Source organism: Hyperolius riggenbachi, chromosome 9 (genome assembly GCF_040937935.1).
Source record: "Hyperolius riggenbachi isolate aHypRig1 chromosome 9, aHypRig1.pri, whole genome shotgun sequence".
Lineage (NCBI taxonomy): Eukaryota > Metazoa > Chordata > Amphibia > Anura > Hyperoliidae > Hyperolius > Hyperolius riggenbachi.
This window is the reverse complement of record NC_090654.1, coordinates 70,832,904-70,853,620: the sequence shown is the minus strand read 5'-3', so window position 1 is coordinate 70,853,620 and position 20,717 is coordinate 70,832,904. Positions and strand designations below refer to the sequence as shown.

The 20,717-nt window shown below is 45.6% G+C and overlaps 1 protein-coding gene across 4 annotated transcripts in view; it reads right to left on the bottom strand.

The window, feature by feature from the left end:
- Window positions 1-4,399: 4,399 nt before the first annotated feature.
- The window catches only part of CACNA2D2 (calcium voltage-gated channel auxiliary subunit alpha2delta 2), a 452,238-nt gene continuing 435,920 nt past the window's right edge, over window positions 4,400-20,717 (bottom strand). For all 4 annotated transcript variants that reach the window (XM_068253000.1, XM_068253002.1, XM_068253001.1 and 1 more), the window contains 4 exons: window positions 18,791-18,914; window positions 18,594-18,703; window positions 13,831-13,913; window positions 4,400-10,536 (listed from right to left, as the gene is read on the bottom strand). In XM_068253000.1, coding sequence (XP_068109101.1) covers window positions 10,408-10,536; window positions 13,831-13,913; window positions 18,594-18,703; window positions 18,791-18,914 — 446 coding nt within the window. In that variant the 3' untranslated portion in view covers window positions 4,400-10,407. The remainder of the gene's footprint in view (window positions 10,537-13,830; window positions 13,914-18,593; window positions 18,704-18,790; window positions 18,915-20,717) is intronic.

The window sequence follows — 20,717 nt, the reverse complement described above, 5'->3', positions numbered from 1 at the left end:
TGGTGAGGGAAGTTTACACTATTATAAATGACAATCTTGAATCCCTGTTACCTCTTGCATTGCCATAAGTACACAGCGTTAGTTCTGAGGCTTGTTCACATCGTGGAGAAACCAGTAGGAGACAGGATATCCCGTTATGCTCACACCACAATTAACACGGTTGGAAATTCATTCTCAGGTTGATTTGAGAATTTTTTTGTGCTGGGTTACATTTTCTATAAAGATGTCTGTAATGTGCCTATCAATGTTTAAGTCTATTCAGGTCATGCTATATCCCCACTTCCTGTGACAACAAGGACTCTACTGTGTCACCAGAAAAGGAAATACGAAGAGCAATAAAGACCTGACATCAATGTTGCTGAATAATGCACAGAAGCGTGCTAGTGTGCTCAAGCCATTAGTGAAATGCTGAGTTGGATTATACTCCAGCCACTGTTATTTTAGTTCCCGCCGTATGACATATCTGGCTTGTCCTCCCCTCCACCATAGAACAGAACAGGCTATGTGGCAGGGAGTTAGGCAGCTTGTCTGTACAGCAATTGTTGCTATATTGTCGTAATGTCGATTGATTTTTTGTCACAAACTGATCAAAGCTACGATCGATGTGGCTCATTGCGCTATAGATTTTCTGCAGATTCAACCAGAGTGGTCAAATCTGCTGGTGAAAATCCATGTGTATGTCAGATGTCTGCTTTAATGTCTAGTTCTTGACTTACCTTAGAGCCCACCATTACAGTAAATTTACCTGGTGGTAAGTTTTTAGGTATACCTCTAAGTTAGATCACTATGGTGACATTTTCATGTAGAGATAGCACATAGCAGTTTGTCCAGTGTTTACGCAAGCAACATATTATGGGTTGTGCAGACACTGTAGCTCGCATTATGCGCACAATGCACATGTTGCTGCTGTAACCCGCATTAAGCTGATTGCATAAAGCACATTTTAGTATAAAATCAACACATGCATTATGTACATAACACAAGTTGTGCTAATTCACAACACGCATTGGGCCTATTCTAATTCACTTTTCCCCCTAAGTCTTCTCCTAATTAAATTTTCACACCTTAGCAATAAAATGCCTTTTGAAGGGAACCCAAGGTGAGAGTAATATGGAGGATGCCATATGTATTTCCTTGTAAACATTGCCAGTTGCCTGGCAGTCCTGTTGATTGTCTGGCATAAGTAGTGTCAGAGTCAAAACCCTGGGACAAGCATATGGCAAATCCAGTAAAACCTGAGTCAGTGTACATGATCTGCATATTCTTGTTCAGAATGCATGGCTTAAAGTATTAGAGACACAGGATCAGAAGGACTACTAGGCAGCTGGTATTATTTAAAAAGGAAATAAAGATGTCAGCTTCCATATACCTCTCACCCCAGGTTCCCTTTAACCTCCTGGGCGATAATCCCGAGCTGAGCTCGGGGTATATTGCGCTGGAGGATTTCTCTGGCCCTGGTGGATAATTTTATTTTTGTTACACGCAGCTAGCACTTTGCTAGCTGCGTGTAACTTCCGATCGCCGCCGCTACCCGCCGTGCCGCGCAGTCCGCCCCCCCCGGACTCCCTGCGCAGCCTGGCCAATCAGTGCCAGGCAGCGCTGAGGGGTGGATCGGGACTCCCTCTGACGTCACGACGTCCATGACGTCATCCCGCCCCGTCGCCATGGCGACCGGCGAAGCCCAGCAGGAAATCCCGTTCTGAACGGGATTTCCTGCTTACTCTAATCGCCGAAGGCGATCGGAGTGGGTGGGGGGATGCCGCTGTGCAGCGGCTATCATGGGCTCGCTATATGATTTAAAAAAAAAGTGCTGCGCCCCCTCCTGGGCGATGCAATTGTATCGCCCAGAGGGTTAAGTCACAGGCAAGAAAATACTTTTTCAATTGCAGATTGCTGAATGTTTGTTTACTGTGAGTTCTATGCGCAGAGGGAGATAGTGCTTGCTTGGCAGCTGGAAATAGCCACTATTACCCACAATGCAACAAGGTTCACAGACAGCAAACTGTCAGGACCATGGTAATGACATCACACTGTGGGAGGGGTTTCACTACAATATCAGCCATAGACCCCGCCTCTCCCCCCCCAGATGATCTATTCGAGAAAAGGTAAATATGTCTTGTGGGAAAGGGAAGTTCAATCCTTGGTTTAAAGTTCTTCTTCAAGCAGAAGATGAAAAATTATCTCCGTGGAGGAAACATAGGAGAAAACGAGAATTGGGTCAAGCCCATAGTCCCTTATCCAATTACCGGTAAGCTTTCTCTTTAGTTTTTCATCTCATCTAAAAAAAATTACTTTTCAGCACTTTACAATGAAAAAAAGTAGGTAAAACAGTAATATCAGGGTTCTTTTACACTGCATGCGATTCAAATTTTGATGTGATTTTACATGAGATTCCAAATTTTGGTGCGACTAAAAAAAGTCTGGCATGCTGCATTTTTTGTCTCTTGTGTTCCTAGCATCCCGTAAAAATCAGCATCCCGTAAAAATCAGCATCCCGTAAAAATCAGCATCCCGGTTTGCGATGTTAAGTGGATCCTCGCAACACAAGAAGAAAAAAGCAGAAAAAGCTCAGCATGCTGAACCTGTTCAATCGCATCAAAATTGCAATTGTGTGTATTGTAAAAGAGGCCTCAAGTTGATTTTGAGGAATTTCTTGTTTGGTGGGAGCTTTTAAGGTTTTTTATTGGTAACGGGCAGAACTATGGGGGGGGGGGGGGATCAGCTCCTGTGACTGCAGGGGGCCCAGAGGTGTGGGGGCCCCATCTACTCATCTTCCCTCCCTATGATACTCCAGATCAGGTGTTTTTGTGGCTTGACATGTTATGGGAAGACCATGATGGCCACACTTGTTTTATGAGCCTTGTGAGATGGGCCCCCAGGCTGTGAGGGTCACCAAGGAGAGGCAAAGGGTTGTAAACATTACATGATATGTAGCTATGCCTGATTGGTAAGGTTTAAGAACCTTCGGGCAGCACGGTGGTATAGTGGATAGCTCTCTCACCGTGCAGTGCTGGGCCCCCGGATTGAATCCCAGCCAGGTCAACATCTGCACAGAGCTTGTATGTTCTCCCTGTGTCTGTGTGGGTTTCTTCTGGGCACTCAGGTTTCCTCCCACATCCCAAAAACATGCAGATAAGTTAATTGGCTTCTCCCTAAATTGGCCCTAGACTATGATATGACATAGACATATGACTATGGTAGGGACTAGATTGTGAGCCCCTCTGAGGGACAGTTACTGACACGACAATATACTCTGTACAGAGCTATATAAATACTTAGATAAATAAAACATCTCCTTGGAGAAAACTCAGGAGAAAAGTTAATAGGATTTGGGCCTCAATTTTACAGCTGCTTTTCTGAATCGGCAACAGGGGCTCATATGCAATTCACTTTTTCTCCTGAGTTATCACCTAGGAAATAATTTTCATATTCTCTTTTAAAATAACTTTTGAGCACTTTACAATTGAAAAACTACCAGAAAGTTGTTGAATAAGAACTATCAAAATTATTTTTGAGTATTTTCTCGCTGGTGGTTTAAAAGACATTTATTAACAAGTTTGAAAATATCACCTAGGAGAAAACATGAATTGCTTATGGGCCAAGGAGAAATAAATTGCGAGTTAAAGCGACCCTGAACAGTACTTTAAATCAAAAATTTCACCTACCTGGGACTTCCTCCAGCCCACCATAGGCCGCGAGGTCCCCCGACGTTCTCCTGGTTCTTCTCCGGGTCCCGCTGGCGGCTCCTTTACCGGCGACACTCGGGCCGACAATTTCTGGATCTGGATGCTTGGTGTCATCACGACGGCCGGTGTGACAGTACTGCATACGCGGGGTTGAGAGTTAGAAAACTGCGCATGCGCAGTACTGTCACGCCGGCCGGTGAGATTACGCGTATCAGCCGCCATGATGACGATCCAGGAAATGTCAGCCCGAACCCGGCCCAGGTGTCGCTGGCAACGGAAGCCACCAGCGGGACTCGCAGAAGAGTCAGGAGGACAGCGGGGGACCTCGCAGCCTACGGTGGGCTGGAGGAAGCACAAGGTAAGTGAAATTCTTGATTTATTAAAGTACTGCTCAGGGTTTCTTTTAACATGTAATATGAGATAAGTCATGAGATAGATACCCTTTGTGAAGTAACCCTAAGGACAGATAAATCAAGATAGTTCAGATTCAGAAGATAGGAGAGATCTTTCACAAGATAAATTCTGTGTATCGAGTCCTCTGTTTCTATTTCCATCTTTATTTTTTCCCCCTGACCTGTTCAGTGTTGCACTGATGCCGCTTCTGCATCAAGGCTGAGCACCCGACTACAGAAACACGGCGGGTGTGCCTATCCAAAACCTGACATTGCACTGACCTGTTCAGAGATGTGATTAGGAAGCAGAGTCAGATGAAGTGAAAATATGCACATTATTTATTAACTGATTCTTTGTAATAAACCATTTGAAAATATTTTACAAGGAACTCACACACGCACAATATCTTACAAACTTTCTGTCACTTGTTGAACTTTTTTTTTTTTTTTTTAATCTGTACAAATAAATAAGTAAATAAATAAAGTTTTGCTCCAGTTAACGGAAAAAAAGCCAGTAACCGATGGAGAGAAATTTCAGCAGCGATGACCCACCAGCCTCCAAGATATTTATATATATATATATATTTATACGTATTTATATATATTTTTTATTTCTGTTCTTTTATTTTTTAAATTTTTCCTATTCCGGTAATGGAGGATCTGACTAAAACAAGAGCGTACAGACGGCGGCGGCGGTGCACACGCGCATCCCTCCCCCTCGCAGCACAGTCACGTTCCCCAAACAAGGCCCAAAAACACACACGCCAAAAGCTACAAGCAAAAATGACCATCAAGGGATTGGATCATGGTTTCTGATTTCCTAAGAGCACCCTCCCCCCATCCCCGAGCAAAAGGGCGCCCCCTGAGGTTAGTGCGATATGACAGGGCCTCCTACTTTGATTTGCACAGGCTTAGCTGTGTTCAGTAGCGCAGAGGGGAGGGGGTCTGTTCAGCAGAGGTGGATGAGGGATGGACAAGACATGGCATGATGTAGAGAAGGTTCTGAAGGCAGAGGACAAGCACACAACAGAACACATAGAGGAGAACTAGCATGGGGGGGAAAGAGGCAATTAGATCTCAGAATCAGCTCCATGATATCAATAGCAAAGAATTACGCGAGAGAATAAGGAGGTGGCACGCCACGGCTCTGAAATTTGCAGAAATGTGTAATAACCTGAAATTTGCAGAAATTTGTAATAACCTGAATCTCCACTCTGAAATGTATCTGACAGGCACTGTTTTCCCAGTTGTTAGTTCCTTTCAGACTGCAAAAAAAATCCTAATAAGGGCGGAGCCACACTGCAGAGTGTTTTTAAATTCATTTGCGTCTGAAAAAAACACACTCCCATTGACTTGAAATAAAATTGATCAATTGATCAATTTGATTAAGCTTGGTGCTTAAGTTTTGGGGCCCATAGTGAGTGGTGGATTTGAGAGAGCGGTATGCTCCCCAAGATAATCACAGACTCTGATCCAATTTGAGGACTGCGCATTAAATAATATATTGAAATAAAATTGAAGCAAAATCACAGCAATTGCAAATTACAATAAATAAATAAATAAATAAATAAAAATAATTAAAAAAGTGATCCCTGCAGTTTTGCTTGGTTTATGGCAAGCTTTCAAAACGTTACGTTTCTTCATCAGGCATTATACAGAGCTGGATCAGAACCGTACAATAGCAGCAGCAGCAATAGTATTGTACGGTTCTGCTACAGTTCTGTATAATGCCTGAAGAAGAAACTTAAAGAGGAACTCCAGCCTAAACAAACATACTGTCATTAAGTTACATTAGTTATGTTGATTAAAATAGATAGGTAATATAATCTCTTACCCACCCTGTTTTAAAAGAACAGGCAAATGTTTGATTTCATGAGGGCAGCCATCTTTTTGGTCGAAAGGAGGTGACAGGGAGCATAAGACACAGTTCCAACTGTCCTGTGTCCTCAACCTCTCCCAGTTGCTAGGCAACGTGAATAACAACATAGGAAATCCCATCATGCTCTGCACAGCATCAAGGAAAAAAGGCCTGGGCTTTTTCTCTTTGATGGGTGGAGCTTAGGTAAAAATGCAGCTAAAAATGATGCTTTGGTAAGAAAAACAAAGTTCTGATGCTGTGCAACTGTTAACGAAACACCAGACCTTTTCGGTTCTGCTGAGTAGATTTTTAATCCGGAGGTTCACTTTAACGTTTGGAAAGCTTGCAGTAAACCACGTACAGTTAGTCATTAAAGGTATCACCGGAAATAATGTTTGATGTCTGCATTTCTGCTCCTCGGCTAACACCAGACCGCACTTTACCTTGCATTTTTGCTGCGATTTTCATGCCAGTCAATGGGAGCATGTTTTTATAGATGCAAATGGCCTGGAAAGTGCTCTGCAAGGTGGCTCAGCCTTTAGGGCCCATTCATGCCGGGGATTGCAAAACGCTAGAGATCGTCATTTTTGGTGGTATTTTTGACTGTACCTTTTTGCAATTTTTGAGAGTTCATAATTAGCGCCTTTTAACATTGCGATCGCTCAAAAATCACACAAAAAACACACTGTTTGCATATGCTGGAAATCGCACATCGCTGGTGATCGCGGCAGTGAGATCACCGCCATATACTTTACACTACACTAGCACTTTTGAAAAAATGCTAGCGATCGCCGGAGGTAAACGCCCGTGAATCGCCCCAGTGACCAACATCTTCCCTTGGGCTTGTACCCTCACTAAAGAAAGCCTTTGGTTAGTTATTTGTGTATAGCAGGCACCTTTAAAATGTGAAACGTATGCATGTAAAGCATTCTGGCAGCTGATTAAGACACTTCTCAAAGGGGAATTCAGTGCCACTAAGAGGTAAGAAAAACAAATAACCAAGGAAAACAGCTGTGCCTCATTGAAAAAAAGAAGAAACTGTGAAAACAGTAAAAGAGCGGCGATTCAGACTCTTACAAATGCCCTTTCTTCTGTTGCCTCACTTACCCCCTTGCTAGGCCTACTCTGTACAAACAAGGACATAGCGGTGAATACTGGTCATATTTCTCTCCATAATACATGGGTTTTTGGCTACCGCAATTATACAGCAGCTACCATGATGAGTTCTATAAGTCTCTGAGGACTGAAATGATCGCAAACTTATAACAAGCTGTTTTACTCCTGCAGGCCGTGATGACTAGGCCGGAATACAGGTATCAGGCAGACCACTCCCTCCTAGCAGTTAGGGAACTACGGAACTGAGCATTATGGGACTTGTAGTTCACAGCCAAGGGAGGGCCTGGTTTAACCATTACAACAGAGCTCAATTGAGAAATGAACAGGACGAGACAGATCAGGACAGATTTGGCAACTGGAGGTCGTATTTTACTATTTAACCCTATCACTACAAATGGTTACCACTCACAGTTTTATTGTTGACTTTAACAGAGGCATTGTATTGTGCTACAAGTCTACCTTACATAGATATGTATTTCTTGTGCCTTGCAAGCAGCGACACACTTGTGTGTGCACCACAATGCTGCTGTGCTTTGTGTAATGTGTGTGCCTTCAGGAAGCAGCGGGACTCTGGTCAAGCAGAGGATCACCCAACGCTATTGTCAAGTGTGAAGGGAGCCAGCAGAGCATAAACCTTCACTGATTGGCTGAGAAACAGAGTTGTGCTAAGCATTTTTACAATGGGATGTGTGCAGCATATGTATGTATATTTGTATACACACACAGCTCCTGTACTTCACGGTGCTAACGAGTGCTCAGATACTTGTTCCACAATCAAAGGCCATTAAAATCCAATTCCAACCAAGAGAGGCTTCAGGAGAGAGCTTCCTTCCTGAATCTCCACTTGTGTCCAACTACTGCAATCACTGTGAGACATGGTGGTGACACTGTGCTCTCCCTCCAGAATGCACAATAAAACAGGGGGTCCAGCAGTGGCCTCATATTATGGTTTTCTGGGAGGAAACTACTGCAGGGAAATCTCTCTATTGTGGGAGGGGAAAAGGAGGAGGCGGAGACACAAACTACTGCAGGGAAACCTTTTCATTCTAGGAAAGGTAGAGACACACACTACTTCAGGGAACTTCAACACTGTGGGAGAGGAGAAGACACAAACTAGTGCAGATAATCTCACTATTGTGGGAGGGGAAGAGAAACAAACTACTGCAGAGAGATCTCACCGTAGTGGGAGGGGAGGAGACAGTTACTGCAGAGATATGTCACCATTGTGGGAGGGGAAAAGACAGAAACTACTGCAGAGAAATCTCACCGTTGTGGTAGGGGAGGAGACACAGTTACTGCAGAGAATCTTCCCATTGTGGGAGGGGAGGAGACAATCAATGCAGAGAAATCTCACTGTTGTAAGGAGGGGGGGGGGGGGGACACACAGTTACTGCAGAGAATCTTCCCATTGTGGGAGGGGAGGAGACAATTAATGCAGAGAAATCTCACTGTTGTAGGGGGGGGGGGGGGGGAGACACAGTTACTGCAGAGAATCTCACCATTTTAAGAGGGGAGGAGACACAATTACTGCAGAGAAATCTCACCATTGTGTGAGGGGAGCGGGCAGTTTCTACAGGGAAATCTCACCATTGTGGGAGGGGAGGAGACACAATTACTGTTGATAAATCTCACTGTTGTGTGTGTGTGTGTGTGTGTGTGTGTGTGTGGGGGGGGGGGGGCAGTTACTGCAGAGATAGGTCACCACTGTGAGAGGGGAGGAGACACAATTACTGCAGATAAATCTCACCATTGTGGGAGGGGAGGAGACACAATTACTGCAGAGAAATCTCATCATTGTGGGAGGGGAGGAGACACAATTACTGCAGAGAAATCTCACCATTGTGGGAGGGGAGGAGACACAATTACTGCAGAGAAATCTCACCATTGTGGGAGGGGAGGAGACACAATTACTGCAGCAGAGAAATCTCTCCATTGTGGGAGGGGAGGAGACACAATCTCACTGTTTTGGGAGGAGAGTTACTGCAGAGAAGTCTCACTATTGTGGGAGGGGGGGAAACACAGTTACTGCAGAAAAATCTCACAATTGTGGTAGGACACACAATAACTGCAGAGAAATCTCACAATTGTGGGAGGAGACACAATTACTGCAGAGAAATCTCACTATCATGGGAGGGGAGGAGGCACAAACTACTGGGGGGAAATCTCACCATTGTGGGCGGGGAGGAGACACAATGACTGCAGGGAAATCTCTCCATTGTGGGAGACAGAGACACAATTACTGCAGGGATTATTGGTGGGTGGACTGCTGCACCGGAACTGTGTCATAAGAAAGGAGGAGACAGAAAGCCCTTGGTGGACAGGTTGCCAATGGTGTCACCAACAGATATAAATGATAATAAACGCCATCAGCGCATGTTGGAAACAGATACCATTCTTGGTTGGAGTTGGCTTTTATAAAACATTGCACAGAACAAGTATCTCAGCCCTCTCTCTTTGGTACAATACTGTACGGTCCGGAGGTGTTGGCGAGGTTGTGCTTGAGGTTATAAAGCCCAAACAATTGTTAGAGTAACATCAATGATCTAGCACACTGCTTTTTGGCACACGAGTTGCTGCAGCACCGCAGTTCCCTGACATCTGGCAAGGAATTCTGGGAAATGCAGTTCTGCAGCCTAGGACACGACAATATTTTCAGTCCATCAAAGTGCATACATGATATTGAACACAGATCTCTTGCAAGGAGTTCTTGACACCCATGGTGGAAAGCTAACACTTCTTTCTTCTGGTTTTGTATGTGCCATCAATGTCACCGCCCCCTTCCAATAGTGACATTGGTCCAATGTGCAATCCAGCAGGACGTTGAATTCCACGTGATGTGACGATGATATGAAAAGCCATGATGATTTGATGGCGGATGGGTGTAATGCCATCTCGATGTTACCTCTGGCCCCTGGCATGTTCTTGGAGCTGTACAGAAAAATGGAGGCCAGAGTCAGAGGGCAGGACATCACAGTGACGTGGTGGTGACGCCATCTTAGAGACCAGATGTGAGGACAGAAACGGGAAAACCAACAACAGACAGATGGACAGAAAACGAGAAATCCTCAGAACCGCCATGGCAAACATGGCCGCCTGAAAGGACGTTCTTCTCATTGACGAGTTTAAGTGCTGCTACTAAGCCGTGATGTGGATCTCCCAGTTGCCATGGAAACTTTTCGATGTCGCTAAAAGGTCTCCTTGTTGTCACAATAAAATCATCCAAAACAAGGTGGTTGTTGTCGTGGTAACTCAGCCCAAATGCGCTGAAGTGGCGCCCGCCTGGTTGTCATGGTAACCACGTCACTAATCAAGAAGTGGCCTCAGGAAGGAGGGAGGAAGTGGGAGGGGGGCAGGTCTAGAGCCCCCTACTGGTGGAGGGTGAAGTCGATCCAGAAACCAGAAAAAGAAGCAGCAGCTGTAGGACGACCAGCAGGGGCCACGACGGCCGGAACATGGAGCCTCTACCGCAGTCTGACGTGTCCTCCTGGAGAGAAGACAAAGAGAAGTAGACGTTAGTGAATGGAAGAAGACAATGTGCTTATGTAGTGCTGCCCATCTAAAGGCTGAAGGATCAAATAGCAACTCAGTGTAAAGGTAGCCATACACTGGTCGATTTGCCATTAGATCGACCAACTGACAGATCCCTATCTGATCGAATCTGATCAGAGAGGGATCGTATGGCTGCCTTTACTGCAAACAGATTGTGAATCGGTTTCAGGCTGAAACCGATCACAATCTGTTGAGCTGCTCCTGCCGCCTGTTCCAACCCCCCGTATACATTACCTGAAGCTGGCTCCGGGTCCTCTTCTCCGCGCTGCACCGCATCCCGCACCGCATCCCAGCGTACACTGTGTCACTCCGTGACCAGGAAGTTCAAATAGAGCGCCCTCTATATGAACTTCCTGGTCACTGGAGTGACACAGGAAGTTCATGTACGCTGGGATGGAAGCAGGAACAGAGCGTTGCAGCGCGGAGCAGATGCCCGGGAGCCAGCGTCAGGTAATGTATACTTGATCGGATCGGCCGCCGCTAACGATGCGCTCCCTACCCGCGGGCGATCGACGGTAATTTCCCGCACGGCGCGATCGATGGACCGATCCGATTTCGGGAGGAAATCGGATCGGCGGGTGCGTTTAGCGCGAACGATTGGCAGCAGATTCGATCCCAGTGATCGAATCTGCTGTCAAAACGGGCGCAAATCGGGCCAGTGTATGGCCAGCTTAAGACTTTGTTATACATGTAAACATGTAAAATAAACAGGAGGTACCAGCTTACTATAAACCAATTAAAGTGACTCTAAAGTCTCAGAAAATTCAGATTTTTATTGCTAAAACCTGTTCAACATTATTACCCTAACTTAAACGCTGCATCCCCGCGGCTGAAATCTAACTAAATCCCCCCAAACTCCCCGGGGCACACTGCAGGGAGCGCTTCCGTCAGAGGCAGAGCTTTCGGCTACAGCTCTGCATCTACACACATCTATCAGCGCGTATCTCCGCCTCCGCCCGCCCTTCTCAGTCTTCCTTCACTGAGAGGGGGGCGGGGGAGAGGCGGAGATACGTGCTGATAGACGCACATGGAGGCAGAGCCGCAGCTGAAAGCTCTGCCTGCCGGGGCAGGAAGATCCACGACCAAGAAAGTTGTGGATTTTGCAAGGGGAGTTTGGGGGAATTTAGTTAGAGTTCAGCCGCGGGGGATGCAGCGTTTTAGTTAGGGCAATCATGTTGAACAGGTTTTTGTAATAAAAAGCTGCATTTTCGGAGACTTCAGTGTTTTTTTTAATAACAGTTAAAAAGGCGGGTAAGAACTAGTCTTACATCCCTCCTGGAAAAAAGACCATAGAAAAGGTCTAACATTTTACTGACTCCATGATAATGTGTTTTGCAGGTATATAATGAACTTCCACAGATCCAAAAAGTGTTGCAGTGATAATCTGACACGCTAGAGTGCTCTCATCATTGGGTCTCCCATTTTGACCTGAGGAAGAGGGTTATATGGCTGCGAAACATGTTGACATAAAGTCAATAAAGTTTTATATATTTTATGTACATCTTATCTTACAGAATATAAAAAAACCTTTAGTTATATTTTCTAACATGTGACGATTTCATGACACACGTTAAGACTGCAGAACTGTCTGCAGAACAGCATAGTGGATAGCACTCTTGCCTTTCAGCACTAGGTCCGTTTCAAATCCCAGCCAGGGCACTATCTGCAAGGAGCTTGTATGTTCTCTCTGTGTGGGATTCCTCCAGGCACTGCAGTTATCTCCCACAACCCAAAAACATACAGATAAGTTAATTGGGATCCCCCTCAAAAATTGTCCCTAGACTACGATGGACATATGGCAATAGTAGGGATAAGATTGTGAGCTCCTTTTAGGGCCGGTTAGTGACAAGATTATGTAAACTCTGTACGGCTCTTCGGAAGATGTCAGCGCTATATAAATACTAAATAATACAAGGGTTGGACAAAATAATGGAAACACCTAACATTTTGGCATCATAATCTTTGAACATGTTTTAAGCAATCAAAACTTGACATATGTTATTTTTTTTTGTTTATTATTTTTGTTATTTGATATGTTTAACTAAAATAATTGTTTTTTTTTTACAAATATTTAAACCAGTTGGTTATAATTTATAAAAATGGCAGATCTCTCAGACTTCCAAAGAGGCCAAATTGTTGGTGCTCGTATGGCAGGCGCTACTGTAACAGAAACTGCCCCAATACTTTGCATTTTAAGAGGTACTGTCTCAAAAGTAATGACTGCCTTTGAAAGAGAAGGAAAAACGTCCTCAGCAAAGCACAGTTGTGGCCGAAAGTCAAAGTTGTCTGAGAAAGACTGTTGGACTCTAAATCGAATTGTTAGAAAAGCTTGCAAGACCACGGCTCCTAAAATCCCTGTAGAGCTGAATTAGCGCCTACAGAACCCAGTTTACACAAAAACTGTTTATCGGGAGCTGCACAAATCTGGATTCCACGGAACAACTGCAATTAGAAAACCTCTGCTCTCAAAGACAAATGTTTCAAAGCATTTAGAGTGGTGTAGAAACCACCAGAATTGGTGCCTCGAGCAGTGGAAAAATGTGATTTTCTCTGATGGATCATTGTTTACCTTATTTCCGACCTCCGGCCAAGTGTACATTTGGAGACAGCCGAAAGAAGCATTTCATCCAGACTGCCTTCTCCCAACCGTAAAAGATGGCGGGGGGTCTGTGATGATCTGGGGTGCTATTTCTTGGAAATCCGCCGGGCCAATGATTTCCCTTCATGGAAGAATTAACAGCCGAGACTATTTAGGAATTTTGGGCGACCAAGTTTATCCTATGGTTCAAGAACTGTTTCTGGAGGGGAATGCCATCTTTCAAGATGATAATGCCTCAATCCATAAAGCTAGAATTGTTAAAGAATGGCAATCATTCTAATCAAGTTTAGCATCTCATCTGGTCACCACAATCCCCAGACCTCAACATTATTGAGCATTGAATTGAATTGAATTGAATTTATGGTAGTTATTACAGATTCAAGTAAGAAGTCGATTTCCGCCGCCATCGTCTCTAAAAGAACTGGAGGGTGTTTTAACTGAAGAATGGGCTAAAATTCCTTTGGAAACAATTCACAATTTGTATGAATCAATACCTCGGAGAACTGAGGCTATAATTGCCGCAAAAGGTGGACCTACACCATATTAAAATATATTTTGTTGATTTTCAAGGTGTTTCCATTATTTTGTCCAACCCCTGTAATAATAAAATGTGCAGAAATACAGAATTACCATTTGGTTGTAGTCAAAACAGACGTGGGGACCCTTCCGGTATCGGGGCATCTGTACCAGATCGCACTGCTCTGGACCCTCCGCTGAGACAGGAAGTGAAGGACCAGCAACAGATCAATGACATATGGATGTCGTGTACGCCACAGAGACAGATGAACGCTGAAGACCCAGAATCAGGCCTCTATAAGTACACACCATGAGGTATATTCACAAAAGCTCTGTAAACTGAATGTGTGCAGACATTGCGCCTTAAGATTGCTGGCATTTACTAAATTTACTTAGTGAGTAACGCAAATTGTGTGACTCACTATATACATGTATCACTTGCCTGTTAAAGAGAGCCCGAAGTGGGCACATATAATTAAAAAAACCCCTATGCTACATGATCCAGGGAGCTAAGCGGATCAGGTCGCCGCCATCCACGCTGCTCCCCACCGCTTCTTTGGCCTGCACTGGCCAATTTTCACTTTAGTGACTTCTGGGTCACGACGCTGGAAACAGAGAGATCTCTCTCTCTCAGCGCGCAGGGAGGTGGGGGAGCGGCGGGGGCGAGGCCAAGAAGAGCTGCCCCATGGCAGCTGGGGAAAGCTCGCAGAAATGCCACTAGTGGGCGTTTTGAGCAGCAATTCCCCCTCCTCCCATTACCCTCCGAAATAGCAACAGGGCCCGTTTCCACTATAGCGTTGCGGAATCGCCGGCGAATCACCGCAGGCAAATCGCATGCGGGTGCGATTCCGCATGCGTTTTTTTGCCGCGATTTCGCATAGGTTAGGGTGATGCGACTTTAACCATGTCACTGCCTGTGTGAATTAACATGGGTACCTATGCGAAATCGCATGCGAATTCACGGCAAAAAACGCATGGGGAAAACGCATGCGATTTCCCTATTAAATACATTGCGTGCGATTCGCCTGCATTCCACACGCAGGCGAATTCTGAGGGCTGTGCCATGCAGAAAAATACTGCACGGAAAAACGCACAGCAAAACTGACAAGTGGAAACAGGTCCATCCACTTCCATCCGCTGTGCGAATCCGCATGCGTTGCCCGCATGCGGATTCGCGATAGTGGAAACGGACCCACAATCATTATCGCTAATTTCGAAAGGCTATACCATGGCAGTAAGGGGGCAGAGAAGACGTGGCGGAGGACACAGAGGCATGTCATGAGGCAAGGAACATGCCTCTGTGTCCCATCTGCCCCCCCCCCCCCCCTTGCACCGCCTCAGGTTATCTTTAAAGAGAACCCAAGGTGTGTTTGAAGAATGTTATATGCATACAGAGGCTGGATCTGCCTATACAGCCCAGCCTCTGTTGCTACCCCAAACCCCACTAAGGTCCCCCTGCACTCTGCAATCAGACATAAATCACAGCAGCTCAAGGCTGTGATTTATGTGGGATTGCAGAGTGCAGGGGGACCTTAGGGGGGTTTGGGATAGCAACAGAGGCTGGGCTGTACAGGCAGATCCAGCCTCTGTATGCAGATAACATTCTTCAAACCCACCTCGGATTCTCTTTAAGGTAGCCATACATCTGCCGATTTTACAGCTGATCGTCCATCCAATTTGATTATTGAACCGGATGAAAATTGGTGCTGCAACAAGCATGCCCAATCGGCGATTCAAACGTATCAATTGGAAATGTTGAGGAATCTCTGGTTGTCCAGGTGTGCAGCGGTAGCGGTGTACGATATCACGACGATTGCGACAAATCTTCCAGCCGCAGTCTTCAGATGATCTCTCTCGGTGCCAGTGCATGTAAACACTTTACCTGTCCGCTGCCCCCGAGTGTCTGCTGAACTTCTGCATTTTTCGCATTCGCGTTCCACGTGACTACTGGCTTATAGCATGTGACTTCACACATGTGCTCCATTTGCTATAACGACAGCAACCACGTGGGGCGCCAATGCAGAAATACAATGGACATTTGGGGGCAGCGGACAGCTAAGCTCTTTACCTGCACGGGCACTGGGGGTACATCTAACATTTGAGGACACAGCAGCCAGGGGCAGAGAGGTGGCATAACAAGGCCGATTCTCTAAAGTTTTCATGCTGAAATTGATCGGTAATCGGCTTGCGGTGTATGGGCTGCCAACAGATCTCTCTCTCTAATAAGATTGGATCAGAGAGAGATTTGTCTCTTGGTCAAGCTGCCCATCATCGCTAGATTTATGGGCAGGGACAGATTTCTGGAGTGGCCACAATGGCTCCGGTTTTGGGCAGCTGCAGTCCAACAGAGCACCTGGATGTGAAATAGGGGTTGCTACATATGAAAGAGAAGGCTCAAATGGGGAGCAACACATGAAAAAGGGAAGCGGAGTTCCAAGGAAGCTGTACATTAAAGAAAGGGGCGGCTGAACATGGATGTTACACATGGAAGAGGGGGCTGCAGGAGGAATGGGAGGGGCACTGCTGCCCATAGAAGGGCAACCACAACATACTTGGCCTAGGGGCCCTTGTGTATGGGCACCTTTACCTAATCAATATACGAGATACATGTAATAAAGCCAGTTACCCAATTTCAGTATCTTGCTAAGTAAATTGTGTAAATGCTGGTAAACTAGCAGAATATCAATCATATTACCAATGTTCTACTAGCAGCTATTTTCATCGCCTAAATGACTGTGGCGCCCTTTTTACAGGTATGCCCCACACAACCCTGACTTCCCCACACTCATCACATTATCACAGGAGGCCACCCTGACGGTTAGAGGATACCCGAGGTGAAACAGCATATAGCTGAACAGCCTAGGCTAAACTTCATTGGGAGGGCGGAGCTACATACCAATTTACAGGAAAATATACATTTCTGATGATGAAACCAGGATAATTAACATACAGTTGAAGTGACAGAGTGTTCTTTTGCTTACCTGGGGCTTCTTTCAGCCCCCATAGTCAGGGGCGTAACTAGACATCACTGGGCCCCCCCTGCGAAACTTTGGATGGGGCCCCCCCACCCCCCTCGCTTTCTGCACAGGAAAACTGAGGACCAATGTGTTTTCCCTATGCAGATAAAAACACTTAGAACTGAAGAGAGATGTATATGGAGGCTGCCATGTTTATTTCCTTTTAAGCAATACCAGTTGCCTGGCAGCCCTGCTGATCCTCTGCCTCTAATACTATTAGCCATAGCCCCTGAACAAGCATGCAGCAGATCAGGTGTTTCAGACTTTAAAGTCAGATCTGACTAGACTAGCTGCATGCTTGTTTCTGGTGTTATTCAGATACTACTGCAGAGAAATAGACCAGCAGGGCTGCCAGGCAACTGGTATTGCTTAAAAGGAAATAAACATGACAGTCTCCATATACCTTTCTCTTCAGTTCTCCTTTAATGGAAACATCAGGCAATCCATGCTACCCCTAGATCTACTTACCGGGGGCTTCCTCCGGCCCCTTGCAGCTGACAAGTCCCTCCCTGTTCCCAGTACATACATACCCACACAGCCTTATTATTTTACTACATGAGAGCACATGCTATAAGGAGTAACAACAATGACATGCTGAACCTAAGATATAGTATCAATGTAACTTTGGCAAAACATTCAGAATGTCACTGATTGATACTGTTATTATGGGATCTTATGAGACAACAAGCTCTCAATGAGGCAGTGACAGTCAGGCATCAATCTCCACTCCATTGTGTTGTAAAAGTATTCAGAGGCCATAAAGTCATTAGCCCCTGTGATAAGGATCTAGGAATCTTTCTGCTGAAAGGGAAAGTCTACAAACAAAGGAGTCACATTTTGAAAAAAAAGTTCTAAAGTCTTTGTCAAGTCTTTAGAACTTTGCAGCAGTGAGAGACAGATCTTTTTTTACGAACCCTAGGGAGCAGGGACAGTGTACAAATTCCAAAGTGTGTATGAGTCCTTATCTGTGTGGTGGACACATGCAGTCAATATAACAATGCTGTGAGAGCAGAATACGTTTTTTTTCTCCATGCCCTTAACTGTCAGTCTCTCAAACTTTTCCCCCCACGGCCCCCTGTGGCGTCTGGGCCCCCCTGCGGAGGCATCCCTTGCAGGGTCTATTGTTACGGAAGGACAGCGCAGGCACAGGATGACTGCAGAGGGGCTGCAAGAAGCCCCAGGTCAGTTAAACTGCATGTTTAATACTTAAAGAGAGACTGAAGCCACTATAAAAATCACTCCCCTGGAGACGTCCTGTGCCCGCGCCAGGACAAACCAATCATCCGGTGCCCCTCCGGGGCTCAGTTCCGTTTTCACCAACTGGCCAGTCGGTGAGTCAGTGCACCTGCGTGGCTCTGGCCACACGCATCCTCGATCATACTTGTGGCTGTTCTGCGCATAAGCAGTACGTGTACTACGTGTATGTACCTACGTAGTACACGCACTACACATGTGCAGGACGGCCACAGGGATGGGAGCGCAACCGAGGATGCATGCAGCCAGGGCCGTGCAGGCGCACTGACTCGGCGACTGGCCTGTCGGTGAAAATGGAACTGAGCCACAGCGGGGCACCGGATGATTGCCAAGTTATGGCGTGGACACAGGACGTCTGGCTGGGGGAAGCTCCAGGTAACTGAAACTTATTTTTTATTAGTCAGTAATTAAGGTTCACTTCAAGTAAGCCTTTAAGAAGCAACAAATCAGTTACCCTAACCATTACATACTGTGGGTCTACATTTTCTAGTTGTTGCACAATGACAGTTGATAGGACAGTGGCTGATTTTAATCTCCCATTAAAGGAATGAGGTAGCCTCATAACCCTGCTTCCCTGGTTTCCCCACTCTGGCAGTGAAAGGATACACCGCGTCTCTGCCTGGTCCATCTTCATGATGTCACACTGGCTGCACATCAGCTTCTCGGCAACCACGAAAAGCAAGTTGGTGTTCGCCAGTCTCTGGGCATGGAAGTACCTATCCAAAGAGAGAGGGATCAACAGATTAACAGACAACTAAGAACACCCCTACAAATCATACATGGTACATTCTGGTCTGACTGACCGAGAGCAGGGCCCGCAGTCTATCACAGCCGAGTAGGTGGAATTGACATTGCTGAAGTAATACTGCGTCTGCTTCATGATACAAGTGGCCTCCCGTGGCTCCAACCCTTCCGCCATGATGTCATCTGTAAACAAACCAAGTACAGGGTGATAAATGATGCAATATTCCATTGCTGTGACGCCAACAGCTTCAAAATGAAATGGAAGTGCTATGCCTGTCAACCAATCACACTCTAGCACATTCCAACCCCAGAGTCCAACTAAAAACCTTTGGAGCCAAAGCGTTCCGTCATGCTGCCCCTAACCTGTGGAATACCGTGCCACACTTAATCAAGACAGCTCCAACCCGGGAAATGTTTAAATCAAAACTGAAAAGCCACCGGTTTAGTCTGGCATTTACAATCACACACCTTTTTCCCCTGTATACATCCCTATGTATTGATCTGAGACAAGTTTACGCGCTGTGGGTCCTACAGGTGAAAAGCACTTTATAAATGTTTCGTTGTTGTTGTTCTAGCTGTTGTCGTTTTTGAAGAGTCGAATACAATGATGTGACTGAAAACTTCTGACAGTACTGATCTGTGTAACATGCGTAACGTCTAATATGAAAGGATTCTGTCACTCAGATCAACTTCAAGGCTGACAAAACCACAGGCACCAAAACCTGAGCTTAATCATTAAATATCTGCACTACATACAGGGTACATACTATGCACTACTCATGTGATTATTATTCTAATATTAGCAGCCAGCAATCAGATATAAATATAAGTAATCTGTCAATTTCTGAAAATGACCAATCATTGCTGAATATCAGATCATGTGACGTCCCTGTGAGCCACAGCAGGCAGCAAGTTTTCTTCACAGCAGGGTCCACTGCTCCGCTTCCCATAAAACAGAATATGTCACTCCGCCAAGATCATTAATAAACTGCTGCCTGAAATGATAACCATCGTTTTGAGCCACGATGGTTTAAAATGTGCGGGTAACTTTAGGAAATATTCGATGAATGTATTTAAAGGATACGTGCGAGGAATTAATAGAGATCGACATCCATTTATCTAGGGCTTCCTCCAGCCTCTGGCAGCCGATCTGTGCCCTCGCCGCAGTTCCAGAGTCCCCTTCGTTGGTTATGCCGACCTTGCCAGGTCGAGATGTTCTGCGACTGCACAAGCGGTACTGGTGAGGTGACCATGCTTACGTGGTCTGGAACGTTCTGCCCAGGCACAGAACACTCCAGGCCACCTGAGTGTGATCATGAGCAGCTCTGGCGCATGCTAGCGCAACAGCAGAAGATCCTGACCTGGCAAGGTCGGCATGTCCAACGGAGGCGTGGGACAGATTGGCTTCCAGGGGCTGGAGGAAGCTCCAGGTTTTTTAATTCCCCGGACATATCCTTTAATGGGAACATGCGGTTAGAGGAATACAGAAGTGAACAGTCAGTAGTTTAGGACAAATTAAAAGCGGTGAATCTGGCAGCCCGGCACCTAGCTTTTCAAAAGGAAGTCAGTGAAGGCTTCCTCCATAGTCCTCTCACTTTAGGTGTCTTAGCATGGCTATTAGTAAGAATCTTATCAGTTTATTGATGGTCTACATATTTATAAAGCAGTGATCGGTCTTAACTGCTTACTGAAGATCGCCAATTTAAAGTGAATCTGAACTCTTGCACAGGAGAGAAGGAGAACACAGAAATCCACCCTGCGTCCACCCTGCATGTGTTTATAGAGGACAGACTGTCTAATTCTCCCTTCTCAGCAAGCAATGAGATAGTGTAATTTGAGCTTCTGCTGTCTGCCAAGTTGAGAGCTAATATGTAAACACAGGAGGTTAACCCCTTCTGTGCTCCCAGCAAACCAGGAAGCAATTACACTGCAGCATCTCTGAAGGAGCTCTATAAGCTGTAACAAGGAAATGTTTTTCTGTAAAGG